Source organism: Atractosteus spatula, chromosome 12, assembly GCF_055471065.1.
Source record: "Atractosteus spatula isolate fAtrSpa1 chromosome 12, fAtrSpa1.hap1, whole genome shotgun sequence".
In the NCBI taxonomy this organism is placed as follows: Eukaryota; Metazoa; Chordata; class Actinopteri; order Semionotiformes; family Lepisosteidae; genus Atractosteus; species Atractosteus spatula.
In genome coordinates this window covers 15,235,952-15,252,563 of record NC_142717.1, presented here as the reverse complement: position 1 = coordinate 15,252,563, position 16,612 = coordinate 15,235,952, and the positions used below count along the sequence as shown (strand labels likewise).

The 16,612-nt window shown below is 36.4% G+C and overlaps 1 protein-coding gene across 1 annotated transcript in view; it reads left to right on the top strand.

Moving 5' to 3' along the window:
- Positions 1-16,612, top strand: part of plcl2 (phospholipase C like 2) — a 109,998-nt gene that overhangs the window by 78,444 nt on the left and 14,942 nt on the right. Inside the window, exon 4 of the mRNA XM_088929430.1 lies at positions 4,454-4,529. Coding sequence (XP_088785556.1) covers positions 4,454-4,529 — 76 coding nt within the window. The remainder of the gene's footprint in view (positions 1-4,453; positions 4,530-16,612) is intronic.

Sequence of the window (16,612 nt, the reverse complement as noted above, 5' to 3'; positions counted from 1 at the left end):
AACTGTGCCATACCAACACTCTTCCGAAGGGTACAAACTATGCTAATTTTTACTGATTTTTCCAAAGGAAATGTACTGTAGATCAACCACCCACTGTTGTTTTTTTGTTTCTCCTTCTTTTCGAATACTGGTAGAAGATCTACAAGAAATTACTTGTACATATTTGTTTAACAGACACAATCTGAGAAGTTTCTGTTTTAGGATTTGGTTTTGATTCTGAATATAAGTGTCTTGCAAAAGTATTCAGACTATTCCTATGGTGTCCTATTTTGTGAAATTACAAAATGATGTACAGTATACACATTTTTCAAGTTTAGTACTTTATTTTAAATATGAATGCTCAAACCGAAGAACTCTAAGTGTTAAATAAGTTACAGAATATAACAGAAGATACTAAAGAGAGAAAACAGAAATATGTTTCTTAAATATCCAAATTAATTAGTTCTATATTTGGTGGAAAGCTTTTTGGCAGCAATTATAGCCATCTTTGACACTGACCTGATGTAATTGTTAACCTTGAGCAAATATGGTCAGAGTTATTCAAGCTCTTTTCGGTTTCGGATCTTTTATAGACAGCAGTTTTCATGTCTTTCCATGGGTAGTCAGTAGGTCTTAAGACAGGATAGGGCCACTCAGGGACCTTCACTTTCTTATTAAGTCACTTGTGTATATTTTTTATTGTGCTTTGAGTCTCTATCCTGTTGAAAGATCATTGTTTCCATTTTAGATCTGAAATAAGTTTTCCTCTAAGAGTTTCAAATGCTTTTTCACTCATGGTGCAAAATTCAAGTTTGCATACTTCCTTACTGACCCTGATTTTCGTCCTGAAGATTTGGCAAGTCAACCTTCCGAAAAGCCCTGCATACAATTCTACCTTTTCTCACGAATTTGCTACAGAATCACTGGGCCAAAGCATGGATCCTGTGGGCTCTCACGCCATGCAGTTTCTACGTGCGCAGCACTCTTCTGCCTTGTCGCAACTCCATTACACAGTGCAGCAACTCTCCGACCATGTCTCCAGGTTACCAGTAACCTCCCTGTCTCATGGCATTTTCCCACCTCCACCCCTCTTACCTCCGATGCAGACTCCCACTTCGCCGCTACCAATTTTGTTACCGGACAAGTTTAACGCAGATCCAATCAAGTGCCGTGGCTTCCTGACCCAGTGCTGTCTCCTCTTCCAACTACACCCAGACTGTTTTCCTTCTGATGGGGAAAAAATTACTTTCATCATCTCTCTCCTTTCCGGATGGGCAAGTCTCCTCTGTCTTCGGTCAAGCCTCATCAGCTCATCTTACGGCTCTCCGGTTAGCTGCTCTGACTCAAGGAAACAGACGCCTCCAAGATTACATAACTGATTTTTGGACCTGTCCTGGAATGGACGTGGACCTGTCCTGGAATGATGAAGCCTAAATTTTCCAGTTCAGAAGGGGCTTATCTGAGGAACTTAAGGATCATCTAACTCTCCTTCCCGTTTATACCCTATCATTGGAGGCTTTTATTTCGCAAGTTCAGGAGCTGGACCTACTGTACACATTCAAGAGCGTAAATGTGAACATGCCTCTTCCCACCGTCCCACCTCTTCTTTACACCTTTCCTCCCCTACTCAACAGAACCCAGGGGCGCCTCCTCATACCCGATTAATCTAAGCAGAAAGAACAGCGATGTCGGGAGGGTCGCTGCTTATACTGTGGTGTCCTCGGCCACCTTCGTGCCTTATGCCCAGCCCGACCCCCTAGAACTACTCCACCCTTCTCCAGTGCTCCCAAGATCAATAGGAACAGTTTAACAACAAATTAATAGAAAATATTTTAAGCTCATGCAACGTGTGGAGTGATTTTCTGCTTGGCTAGATCATCAGTTGGCCAAAAGGAAAACATAATCAACAAATTCTTCATTTGTCATTAGAACTCAGAACTGTGATTTAATTACAGAGAGCTTTTATTTATATTTATAGATATATTGGTGATGTGAACATTTTTTAAAGACAAGACAGGGTCAAATTACTTTTTGAGTATTGTGTCAATGATTCATACAGTGGAGTCTTCGTCTTTTGCATCCATGACAAGTCCAACTCAGCCAAAATTTTGGGCAGCTCTCATTCAAGACATACACAACTGCAAAGTCAAAATTTATATTATTTTAAGTTCATATACAAAATAGTCTACCACTGCACATATGACTAGTTTTTTCAAGGTTGACAATCAGTCACATGATTCCATTACCGGGTCAGGTTGTGTTGTGCTTTAGTGTAATATTAGTTACCATTTTGTGTCTGTAGAAGAAACAGCCCAATCACTCAACCAGGATACCAGAGTGATTCCCCAAAGTTAGAGCTTCTGTTGCCCTTCTGGTACCCTTTTTCTATTAGTTTTGTTATTCACCCCTTTTTATTTTAATTCATAATACAACCAAAATTTATGGAAGACTCAAGGGAGTTCTACTGATGTCAGGGGGTATATATTTTTGCAGGTAGTAGTGTTGAAATGTTGTTTTGTTTTTAATTGTTCTTACATTACAAGATGAGCCATTGAACCCTGGAATCAAGCCTGCTCTACTTTGACAGTGAGCACTTGTGCATTGCTGTTTGGCAAATCCCAATTACATTCATCTATGTCACATCTTAAGACTCAGGAGACACTCAGTAGGCCCCACAGAACTGTTCATTTTTAAATGCAGAAGAACTTGCCTAATTTGAGCAACTCTGGGGAAAATGCGATGATATATTACAGGCAATTTTGAGTTCAGCCCACAACAGCATTCAGATTGCCATTGAATTGTTGTTTTGTGAATAACCACTGAATTTTTATTCAATTGAATTTTTAACTCAACAGGGTTAAACAACAGAGCAAAATAGAGCTCAACATTTAATCGTACTGTATGTTGTTTTATTATGTGGGTTTTATGCAAACATAATATTTGGTACTACAGAATTAAAATAACATTCTAGTGAACAACATTTCAGTAAATAATTTAAGATTACCTCTATGATTTTGAAATACTTAAGTGTTTGTAACCAAGATTTAAGTATAATTCATATAACTTAACAGGATTACATGTAACATCTAAAACTAAAGTATGCTGTAATCCTGTGACAGTGGTTCAAGGTGGACAGTTTTGTGTTTGATTTGTGTTCAGCTGGACAGTTTAAAAAATGTTGAAATGTATTCATTTTAAATCCTCTCAATCGTTGCTTACAGTGTCTGTTTTCAAATCTGTGTCAAGAAACAGAAAACAAGGTGTGATACAAGGAGGAAGACCCAGCTCTGCTGTGTGATTCAGCTGGGACTAATTGTGGCTATATCCTATTCAGCATTGTAACTGAAATGTAGTTTCTATTGACTTTTTGTATCTGTAGTCTGTTATGCAGGAAAGGAAGATATATTAGCAGTTGCTATTTTTGCAGCCATTTATATTTAATGAAGGTCATCTGTAGTTAACATCCTGGATGAAGCCCATCCCTCACACAGCCAGGAACCCAATTTACTTTGAGAATACTGTCCTCTCTTTTAGTAAACTTTGACAAAACCAAATGGGTTTCGCTAAATTTCTTGTCTACCTGTTGTTACATTAGCATGAAACACAGAGGCTGACCTAGCTAGACTGAGCTCAATCTACCAGTTCCCCTCAGGCAGAATCCAAGCTGGAAGCTGTTTGATGATCATTCTCTTTGACATAGGTCATCACATTGAGGGCTAGCCTACCTCACTGTCTTATATAAATAACTTTTGTATACAGTATGTTTAGATTCTAATATTTAGAAGATGGTTATTTATTGTAGCTCACATCAGCATGTTATGATTAAGTCGTGTGTCATAAAGTTGTCTGGGATAATAAGTTCAGCCATTAATAAATAATTTGAGTAGGAATCTGTCAAGGTTGCAAAGTGATTTCCCTCAGAGGAATCTGTCAAGGATGCAAAGTTATTCTTAGAATAAACAGTAGACTCAAAGACTCACAGCTGAAAACTATCTCATAATGTGTCATGGTAATCTTAACTAATTCAGTTAAGACAGCAGACCATTAGGCGAGCTGTTGCTTATTGCTGTTTATATTATTGAAATAACCACATTTACAGCAAAATAGTCATGTTTAAAAGCGAGAAAATGAAAGATTTTTAGTTTATGTGCAACACAAGTAAAAAAAGATGTAACTAATACTAATAAACAACTTTTATGAAATGGAGGAAATAACTTTTTACACATTTAATGAAAATATAACCACCATGAGGTTACTGTTTTTGTATTTTACTGAGTAGTTCAAATATAGCGTGGATTGTGAACCCAAATCTATTGATCACCAATTACACCCTCTGGGTAGATCAGTTGAAGTGGTTTTTCAATTTTCTTCAAAACAAACATTTATAATTTTCCCATCCTCATGCTTCCTAAACAAATTTTCAAAATAAATCAAACCCCAAGATAATTACTTTATATTTAAATTTCTTTTGCAGATGATTCAGACGAGCAAGTCTCTAATTGAAAATGCTGATGGGGTATATGAAAAGATAATGCAGTGCCAGAAAGCAGGTGAGTGGTGTCTTTTGAACTACTGTCTTGCAAATGAATGAACAGTAACATCCAGCAATGGTTTATTAGCAGTTTTGCGTGGTGTTTTAAGTGGGTCAGAGAAAGGAAATATATTGTGAATTAAAGAAGCTCTCACTTTTGATCTGATAAAGACGGGACCAATGACAAAAAGACAAAAAAGAACGAAGTCTGATATACCAGGAGCTACCGTTAAATTGAAATACAAATAAGAATCTAACATCCATTAACGTGTGCCAGCCTGTGTGCTGTGTTAGACCTGTGTAAAATGTTACACAATATTTTAATCACTGGCTCAATCAGATGCAGTCTGTGTGATTAAAGCAGCTGCAGTCTGATACAGGTAGCCAAGGACATCAGAGCAGCTTTGTCAAAGTCTTTAGTACAACGTAACATTTTATTTTCTGTGAAAAAAAAGTGAATCTGTTCAAAGATACAATAGAGAATATGAATTAGGCATTTTCAAGATGGCGGGGACAGAAATAATCACTTCAATGTGTCTGACAAGTTTTGACTGTTTTCGTCTTAGACTTAAGCACATTTTTTCAGAGCTTGTCTAATCTCAGAGCAGACCTTCCCAGATTTTAAGTGTTTTTGCACCATGTTATTAATTTTCTTTTTTTTTTCTATGTTATTTCAGTAATCTATGAAGTTGTTTAGGACGTTCAGTTCATTTCAGTTTATTGCCATATGCACAAGTGCAATTAAATGCTTATTTGCAACTGTTTTAATACAAAGACATTAAGGAAACACCAACAAAAAAAAACTAACACAGAACAGCAGCAGTAACAACAAGTTAAATAACATACAACATCAGTGTGATCCAGTGGTAGGGGTAGAGTTCAGTAATCTGACAGCTTGTGGGAAGAAACTGTCTCTGAATCTGGAAGTTCGTGCCTTTATGCTCCTATAACATTTACCAGAAGGAAGGGGGGAGAAAAATGAGAAACCAGGAAGACTGGTATCCTTAGCGATACTTCCAGACTTCCTGAGACAGTGAGTTGTAAAAATGTCCAAAATAGAGGGGAGCTGTACTCCAATGATGGACTGGGCAGACCTGGTCACCCCCTGTAACGCCTTCCGGTCAGACAACGAGCTGCTGCCAGACCACACTGTAATCCCACACGTGAGCAGTTGAAGATAGACCATTTTTTTTCAACTGTAAAAGATTAATTAGAGAAGTCCAAATGATAATCAACTAAAAATTTGATGGCTTCTTAATGAAGTAAACAGGATAAAATAGGATTAAATATCAATCAATAAATTTGCAACAGTTTGCTACAGATCACTTTACAGACATATGTACCAGTTAACACAATAATAACAATTGACCACTGGGTGCAGAGAATAGGAAAGAGGGAGATAATAAACTTCTTGGGATTTATTTTTTTGGGGTCTTGGCTGATATCCTGCCCTCCGGTGTCTGTCATCATGGTTATCCAAGTGAGCTAGCTGAAGATTCCTGGGTCTGTTATTGTGAATCTGCTGTTCCAGGTTCTGATGTCCTTGGCCATCAGGACATGTGTGCTTACCATCTGATCCCAGCACTGGGATCCATCCAGGCAGTGAGAAAATAGAATATGAGAAAGTGTAATACAAGAACTGAATGGAAGATCGCAGTTATTCATTAATTACATGATAAGATACACTCTCACACTTAGCAACCATTTAAGATTATATACTTAATTCAGCAGTTTTTAAACTAAATAAAAACAATAGATTTTCTGAAGCGTTGACACAGTTCTTTGAGGTACTGTAGATTATTGTTGATGTACTCCTATTTTGTCACAATGGATGTTCCGCATAGATAAGGAAAAACAAACAAGGGGAGAGATACAAAATAAAGAGATTGTGAAAAAAGGTTGGGTTTGGTCAACACAATAGCCTTTGTTAGTTTCCTTGAGTACTTAGGGTTTTGGGGATATTGGACATAGCTGAATGTTCGTCGCTGAGTACCTGTGTGGCAAAGAAACAATGCAAGCCGACAGACGTTGCGAATCTGGCATATCTTTTGGTTTGCGTTCATTACTTATTTGAGGATACAGAATGTGAGGATTTTTGGTTTTGTCTATGCAACGGGGGGAGATATTTTTAATTTAACTGACATTTTCACAAAATCCAATGAAATTGACTGGACATGCTTGTGTGGGACTTTGATTGTCAATGACAATTGCATCAGTGATGATGGAAAAACATAGAGGAGTGGTAGCTCACATCAAGAAGGTTGCTCCACCGGCTTCCTAGGTATACTGTATATTCATTGAGAGGCCCTTAAATTATGCCAGGAAAACTCCTGTCAGTACTGAATGTCCAGGGCGTCGCCATCACAGTGTTCAAAATGCATGACAAAGTAGGAGCAATGATTAAAAAAAACTGAACTTAGTACTCTCAGGTAGCTGTGTCCAGCAAAATTCCCTTCACTGCTTTATAATGCTGACAGAATTCACTGCAACAAGCAAAATGCTCTTAAAAAAGCATTTAAAAAGCCTCATAACTGAACATCTCGATCACCTCAATCAGCTGTGAAAATACTTTACTACAGTGGACATGTCTCTGGATAGGAAATCCATTTGACATTTCAGTCCCAGTCCAAAGCTATCATTTCACGGCTGTTACAGTTTCGTAAGGGAGTTGATATTTAATTGGAGACTGCAGTTACAGTTCAAACAGAAACCACTCATTGATTTCTGGGTGTAAGTAATCCAAGAACACCCAGACCTATCAAAAACAAGCCTTGAGGGCATTAATACCATTTGCCACAATGTACCTTGGTGAGGCTGGTTTCTCTACTCACAACAGTTTAGACAAAGTTCTTCCTTCGTATAAGTAAAATCTGTTTTTTTCTGAATTTAAAAGAATCCTGTCAGGAATACAGGTGGATTGATTGTTTATGGCTGAGGAGGCATGACTGAAAGTTTACAATACATTGTTTTCTGATTATGTTATCTAGTGGAAGCACGTATAGGGAAAACAGTATAAGTCCAAGTACAGAGCCGTTCTATACTCTATATGTACCTTGATAAAATATGAACAAACATCATTTGTCTGAGTGTAGGAGTTTTTTTTTTTACAATTTGAACCAGAAGGCAACACATGGTGCTAGTGAGCCAGAGCCATATAGCATTATTCTCTAGCCAGCAGAGAATTCCGCTGCACCACAAGACCGCTGCCATCCCAGAGTTTTGCACTGTCTAGATTTCTGAGCAGGATTATGTCACTTCAGTGACTGGCTGAGTGCATGAGCTTTGTTACATGGGCAAATGTATAAAGTCTTTTAATGTTCTAGTTGGTATGAGATCTAAGCTAAATGTTGGCAGTTGGTTTTGGCAGTTATTCTAGATAATGCCTGGAGACTTAGCTATGCAGACAGTTTCAGTGAAAGCCTGATTACTAGCGGGCAGTAGGGACATACAGTAGTAGCATTGCTCATACTGGATGCAGACATTTTGTTATGATTGGCTTCCTAACATTGGCGATTGTTCCATTAAAGTAATGCATAAAGTAATTTTAACTAAATATACTATACTAAATATGGTAGTCATAAATGACAAAATACCACATCAAAGGGTACTTGTTTATTTTGTTTAGAAAGTACCTTTTTTCTAATCCAGTCTTTTAAGTATTCTCAATGTTTTTTTATCTACTTTTAAAATTAATGTAGTATATAATAAAGACAAAGGGAAGATATTCTTTCTTTGAGCTCTCATAAAGTTTATCTGTTATCCAGCTACACTGTTTTATTCTGTACCACCCTGTAGTGTCAGTTAAAATAAGTGGCATTCTTTTAAGTGGCTGTGAAATTAACCCAGCATGGAAAGGCAATAATTGCAGATTTATTGTTAATTCTGACTTGAATACTTCATCTATCCTTTCTCAGTGACAACTTTATCCTTAGATGTTTGAAGTGAGCCAGAGTCTAACCAGCAGGCAGAGGTCATAAGGTGGGGCTATGCACTGGACAGTATGGAAAACCAATGCAGGGCACACATGCACACAGGGTGCAATTTAGAGATACCAGATAAACTATGCAATAAGTCTTTGAAATGTAGGAGGAAACCCGTACAAACAAAGAACTTGCAGGCTCCACACAGAGCTGGTTTTGAACCCAGGACCCTGAGCTGTAAAGTGATAGAGCTTCACACTGCACCACCATGCTGCAAGTTTTGTAAAATGTAGAAATTTATTTGATAATGTGTTCTTGATTTGTGAAAGATTGTTACAGCTAGTTTTGTTTTGTATTGTTCGGAGTTGTCCCTTAAGGCTGACTTTTGATTGGCAAGACCTGTCTAAACAGAAAAATCAAACTGATGTTTTTTTCATAGTACAAGAAAACTCCTTTACATTCCTTTTTAATGCAACTCCAAAACTTGGCTCTGCTTTTAGTACTACTGGTAAAAACAATGCTGTCATTGGAGGAAAAATATTTTGATTGGTTCTTATGTGCCCTGGGATCTCCAGCAGTGATGAGTGCCTGGAAAAGGCTATAAAACAGCCTCAGGCTGAATTTAACACACAGGAGTTTGTCCATTTAACAGCTTCTTTTTTAACAATCTGCAACACCCACTGTTGAAGATCACTAGCCGTTGCACAGCCTGACATTTGGCAGGTAAACAGACACCCATTTTGGCCTCTTTTAAAGATATACGTCAAGGAAAGTCTGTGCATGATCATTGTGTCCAAAGCTCTTTATTTACAGTGTGTGGTCAGGAACCTTACATGTTCATGAGCAGCCTGAAAAGGGAATTCTTCTGTCACTGTATCTATTTCTTTAGAATAAAAATTCTTATGAATGCTAACGCCTATACTGTACATCATAAGATATAGAATGGATTGTGACATTGCCATAGTAACATTCAGTTCAACTGTAGGTTATTTTCCTAACATTTAGTATTTACTGTATACATTATCATGGATATACAGTATACTGGTTAAAGTAAAAACATAATGAAATAAAAACTATTTCAATTAAAAATATCCTTAATATTTCTTTAATACAAAATTATCATTGTAACCACTTATTGGGATTTATAAAAATGTTTGCACATGAAACTGAAGATAGTTTTGTTCTGTCTGAGAACAGATAAATTCTAATAATTATGATATGAATTATGATCAATTGGTTTGATTACCGGAAAGGAGCCATAGCACATCTTTAGAATAAGAATTGTGAACATGACATGGTTTTAATACTGCTTCTATCCATTTTTTCAATCACATCCTGCCTCTGTTTCTATGGCTTAGCAGACCTGATGTTTTATCACTATTCCTACAGTTTTTCTTATTGTCAGTATGACAGCCAGTTGCACTGAATTTCCATGAAACAAGGCATCATCATCATCATCATTTTCATCAAACATCATTTTGAACTTTACAGCTCTCTAAATTGAATATCACTTTGCTTCTCCAAGTCCCAAAATGTATCTGAAGAACAAATACGGTAGTTCAGTGTTGATTTAAATTAATGCCCAATATCAGCTTTAAAATGAAGTGCTTTTTGGGAAGAATAGTCCGCCTGCAGTCAACAATGATAAATGCAGTACAAATGTGTATAGTTCATTGGTGTTCAGAATAAAACATCTTTGCCTGATCCCATGAATGAATGGTACAAATTATGATAATTTTGGACTGATGTAAAATACAGATGCAGCCATTCAAAACAAGCAGGCGATACCGCATTATTTTTGACAGAATTTAATCTCTGACCCAGGGAAAAGTGTGGTGTGGACGGCTGAGGAGAGAATGCAGGCTCGCGCTGTGTCCGTTATTCTTTTTGTCTTCTTCTGGCTTGGTCGGATAGTTTTTGTTTTTGTTTTATCAATAAAGTTTGATAATCGGCCAGTGAAAGCTCTGTTGTTCTTTACATGAATGCCTGAAACATTGTACCGAACCCAGGATACATAATATAGCTCCCAAACAAACGCAAACATGTTTTTAATAAAATGCTTTTATTCATTCATAATCTGACAATTTCAGGAAGACCAAGGAAGGACTAAGGAAATTGTCATCTGTTGTTGAAGCTCTGTGAGCTCAGTGACTTTGAGACCACTTGTTACCCAAGTTGTTTGAATCGCCACAATTCAAATAGAGAAAAAAGAGCTGACTGACAAGATTTAAGATGTGGCTGTCAATGTTGGATTAAAAAAAACACGTTGCCCGACGTTAGTTGCATTGCTTGAAAAATAATTTTATTTTGAGAGACTGGATAAGTAATTCAAGTGTTTTTTTAACTTCCTGAAAAACAAGTAATAATTTAACAATATGTGCAAAAGTTTTATGATATGTCGCTGTTGTGAATGTCTGTGGAGTGTATCTTATTTGCCTGTCCTGGCTGTGCTCTCTCGCTCGCCCTCCCCCCCCCCCCCCCTCTCAATTCAATTCAATTCAATTCAATTCAGTTCAATTCAAGGTGCTTTATTAGCATGACAGATGGGTACAATCAGTGTTGGGTATTTACTTTGTAATCTGTGGTTCTTTTAACTGTTTTTACATCTACTGTATTGCTTTGAGACGCCACTTTTAAAGGTGATATATAAATCAAGGCTTTAACTTGCTTTAACTCCGCAAGTCTGAGTTCTTGTGTCCGTCCTATCCGAACCCGAGAGTATTACAATATGTATCTTTATAGCAGGTGGTGTACAGCTTTTTAGTATAGATTACAATTTTCTAAAATGTATTTAAAAAATAAAAACAATTACAATCTAATCTTTCCACGTTTGATCCCAAGATCCCAAGAAAAATAAATCTAAACGGGGAGAAAGCTATGCTGAAAGTTTATTAAGATACTTAGAAGACAAACATATCAATTTATGTTGCATTTGTCTGATTGTGAATCAAAAAACACATATATTTAAACACGCGTTTGCAATTTAAATCAAAACGCGATTTAAATCAATATAAATGTTTATATTGTAACGCATAGGTGACTATTCATTGTTATTAAAATGACTTAAATTCGATCATGTTGTAATATTTAGAAATATACATTTGTTTGGTGCGAGTGAAGTTTTATTTAATCTCTGACCCAGGGAAACGTTTTGTTTTTTCAAAGAAATGTTTGTTAAAAAAAAAGTCATGGCTCCAGCTGGATTCGAACACCCAACATGTGATGTGTGAGTCTGGAAGCTAACCCACAGCGCCACTGGCAAGGTCACATGAGGAATGTTGAAAAAGCCCTACAGAAACGTTATCAACAGACATCGTACAGCGTGTACTATTCTTGTGTTGCGGTACATGAATATAATTATATCGTTATTAATTTCTTTAGATACGCGATACCATATTATATTCCCTTTTAATCAAATTCTAAAAGTATGCTTGTTGACTCTGGTATCACGTTAGTTAAAGACTTCGATGCTTAAAATGTTTAGGGAGAAATGGGATACTGGTGTGTATTTTTTCTTTTAAGTACCGAGACCAGCCATATACTGTATGTTTATGTTCCAAAATTAATATCGTTTATGGCCTTCACATGCGTTACAGTATGCTCCTATTCTTTTTATGCTCAGCTACTAAGATTTCCCTTCAGTGGTAAAATTCCATATAAATATTCAATACTAAAACGGGCACAGTAAAGACATTTAAATCTTTCTATGACCGACCAACGCACCACGAGTGCCCCTGTCGGTCAACCAATCACGTACCGCGGTATTTTGCGTCATCGCGCATCATGATGCGGTACGTGTCTGTGCCGCGCACTTTGAATGGCTGCATCTGTACAGTTCAGTTTTTTGTGTGGTTGTTTGTGATTTACTGAACCAGATGCCTGCAGAGAAGGTTGAATAGCAGTTGTGCCTTATGTTTCTCTGCAGATTTTTTTTACCTCTCATTTGTTTCTAGTTTTGGTCTTATGGTTTATTAGTCTTAAACATTTTGAATACACAGCCAAACAAACCTTTTGTAACATTCAATTTAGCAATTGCACTTCATCTGCATATCTAAATTTCATGGCTTGAAAGATATTTGTATGCATCAGTGTTTCACTGAATTCAGTTCAAGGGATTCCATATTCTCTGAAATCAGATCTATTATTTGTAAGGACAAATTGTATGAATATATAAAAGGTGTACATGTTTGATACAGAAACAGTTCAAAACCTACAGAAACAAAAATTGACCTCAGTTTGTTAAATGTTCCCATTAAAGTTGCCTTATTTTGGAGGTTTGGAACAATGTCAATTGTTTTGCTGTATTTACACAGCTGCCTTGACTAAGATACAGATGATCGATGGCGTATTCCTAATAATTAACTCACATTTAACTAACTCACTGTTAAATGATTGAGTCATTCTTATTAAAACTCAATATTTTATAGTGACCAGATCATTATGGCCATTATGACAGCCTTGTGACAGGGATAGATCATTGAACAGAAAAGGTCTTTTGACAGGAATGAACAGAGGAACAGACAGAGAGGAAGGGAACAGAGAACAGTCACCTTCTTCAACATCACTACAAGATTATTTTTTATGAGATAGTTCTTCCTTTGAATCAAGCTTGAAGCCAGATTTTGTCCATGTAATATAACCTCTACAGAATACTGGATTCTGGGACCCATTATTTAGGTATCTTATTTATTAGTAAATTCTGATTTCCTTTTTGTTGGAATCTACAGTACATGCTACAGTAAATATATCTCTACTGTTTTTGTGATGGGTTATTTAGAACACAGAAATGGTTTATAACTCATTTGTAAGTATCTGTTTAGAGAGAGACTTTTTTTCTGTTATATTTTAAAGGATGTTGGCTTTCTCTTTGTCTTGTGAATCATTTTACTGTTAAGATTATAGGAGCAGACCCAGTTTTGGGTTTTGTTATGACTGTAGAAGGCAGGACTCTGGTATTTACAAACCTGTATTAACGGATTGTGTATCTGTTCATAGTGTGACTTGTGTTATGTTGTGTAACGTTTTGTTTATTTTTCTGTCTGCGTTTGCCACTTGCTTGTTCTTAATTCTCTTATCAAACTGTGCCAGAGAATAAAAGAAAATAGTGACATTGTTGTGTAATGTCAAATATCACTTGAGGTTAGGAGGTAAAATTATTATTATTAAATATTTTTAATATAATAATTTAGTGCTTTTCTTGACGCTCCACTGAAAGCACTTTACAGGTAATGAGGACTCCCCTCTACAACCACCTACAGTATGTCCAACATCCACCTGGATGATGTGATGGCAGTCATAGTGCGCACAGTATGCACAGTGCGCTCACCACACACCAGCTATCAGTGGGGAGAAGAACAGAGTGATGAAGCCAATTCATAGATGGGGATTATTAAGAGGTCATGATTGGTTTCTTTTCAAGAAACAACTTGGGATTTTTAATGACCACGGAGAGTCAGGACTGTTGGTTTAAGTCTCATCCAAAGGACAAAGCCTTTTTTTACAGTATAGTATCCTCATCACTATACTGGGGCATTATAACCCATACAGACTGCAGGCTATGCGCCCCCTACTGGTCCCTCTAACACCTCTTCAAGCAGCAACCTTAGCTTTTCCAGGAGGTCTCCCATTCAGGTACTGACCAAGCTCACACCTGCTTAGATTCAGTGGGTTGCCCGTTGTGAATTGCAGGGTGATATAGTTGCTAGTACAGTATATATATTTTTACATATATTTGTTAAAATATATGTTAAAAAAAACTTCTTTGAAAGTAATCAATGTTTTACAGAGTTAAGTGATTTCATGTTTCTCAGGTACTGCAAATTGGTATGCCACTTTAACACCCACAATAAATTTAAGTTATGTTAAGTTATGGTCCTAGAAGTCTGGTATTTGGATATGGATATTTTCTAAGGGGTCTCTACCTTGAGTAGTGTTAGTCATCTTCTGTGCAGATTCATCTTCTTTTTTGTCGAACACCCAATAAATCTCATACTATTCATATAAAGGGACTCTTGATGTCTTGTAAATTGCAAGCAACTCTAGAAATTGATTTCCTTATTAAATAAACAAAACACATACAGTATGCTATAATTAAAAAAACCCACAAGATTAAGCCTCTGCAAAACTGAGCCAATTTGCAAAAGTGCTCATTTATTGTAAAAAGATTTAAGTACACTATATAATTAATTATTCATTCCATTAATCAACTGAGTGCAAACACTAGTGTTTTATATTTAACTCCTATTTAATTTAAGTGATTTGCAGGCTGTTTTGTTCCACCTTACAAGCAAGTACTTGTCTGATTAGGAATGGTATACATTAAGCACTCAGCCACAGAATTATAGGAGGATAGCTATCCAGTTGTGTATGCCAGGAAACTGCCAGAAATCATTATGTCGATGTTCTGTTTCAGAATAACCTTAAACCAAATGTGGGTAAACTTTAAAACAGGACAGAATTATTTATTTCACTATGAGGAAGGCTTCTGATGTTTTTTATTGTTTCACATTAAGTTACATTTGCTTTCTTTCTTTGATATCTACTGAAGGTGGCCAGTTTAAATCAGTACTTGATTTAATCGCCTAAAGCTTACTGTAAATAGCCTTTCCTCTTGTGTGTTAAGTATGCTAATCACCACTATAGAACAGTTGTAAAAGAAATGAGGATTCCATCTTATTTATTTTGTAATAGAAAAACAAATATAAAATTTAATCTAACCTTTTCTTAAATGAGCCCATCAAAGACAAGCATTTGTCTCATTTGTCACTTGACTATAGCCTCGAGTAGAAGAGATAATTTGATAAACAGCACAGCTCAGTGTATGTAATTTTTTTCAAGAAAAAGTCCTTAAAATGGCACGATTCATACAGTTGAAAAGTTGAAGGGCATTTTGTAAGCTCAGCAGTCAATCTTTTATAAACTTTTGGACACAGGCAAAACTAGCACAGAAATGTCTTCCCAATAGCTTCAGCATAATTCACCGATGCTGTAGTTATTAAAGAGAAAATGACAATCGGTGCTGACATTATTCAAAGATTTTAAAAACAAAGATGAAATTCTGACAATTACCAAGAGCCTGCCACTTGACACTTCAACAGTAGTGTAAATGTTGTTTTAGGGCTTCTCAAATATAACAAGACTTAGCAGACTGTAAACGTTTGAAACTGCAGTTCCTTAGATTAGTGGATATGCTGGTATGACCTAACAGATTGTTTTCATGTGAATGGCCTTCAAGGATTTAAAAAAGAAGGATTTTCTCATTATTTTGCCACTCAAGGAGCAGGAGCATACAAGAGGCAGGTACAGTATATGTACAATGAATTCAGAAAATATGTAACTGAAAAAAAAATTTTGATCACAAAACAGGTTTGTATCATTTCCAGTTGTGCATTTGCAATACATGGTGTGTATGTGGACTTGAGCTTCTCAAATTTCCCTCCTGTGAATCCTGATCCTGAATTCCATCATGACTTTTCCCCTCTGGGGAAAGTAACTCCTTGCAAGGAAACAGCCTCTCATGGCATCACAACATAATGAGCTAAGCTTCAAACGGCAGAGGAGGGAAAGAGAATTATAAGTGCAGTAAATCCATTCAAGCTGAATCTACACTTCCTAAATCTGAATAAAATCTTGCAAAATGTTACAGGGAAAGATCCATCCAAAAGTGATTTACGACCACCTTAACAAGTTGGAAAATGAATCCAGCAAATGATCTGATTTTTTTCAAATTGGCATGTACAGTAGACATTGAAGGACTGATAGCAAAGTTTCAGCAGGTCTACTGCTGAAACCTAGGTCTAGGGACAAAGTCTTTTAGGGACTTGTAAACAGCGAGAAGTGAAATTGTTCATTCTTTAGTATGGCACATGCTATTGACATTGTCTATTATAAATACCTGTGTATATATATCAAGTTTACTACTGTAAAAAACAGTTTATTCTTCTTTTGTTTTGAAAAATACATTGCAGCATTTGTTGCCTTTACTGTATAATTACATCTTCCATTTAGAAATAGAGTCAATTAGAATAGAGTCATCAGTCATCAAACTCCACTACACTGATATTACTGCGATATGTGCCTTTAATAGAAATATATCCTGGGACAATTACATTGTTTACTGAATCATATGGGATGGGACTTGACATTAAGAAGATCAAAGTCCTCCATCAGGGAACTCCAGATC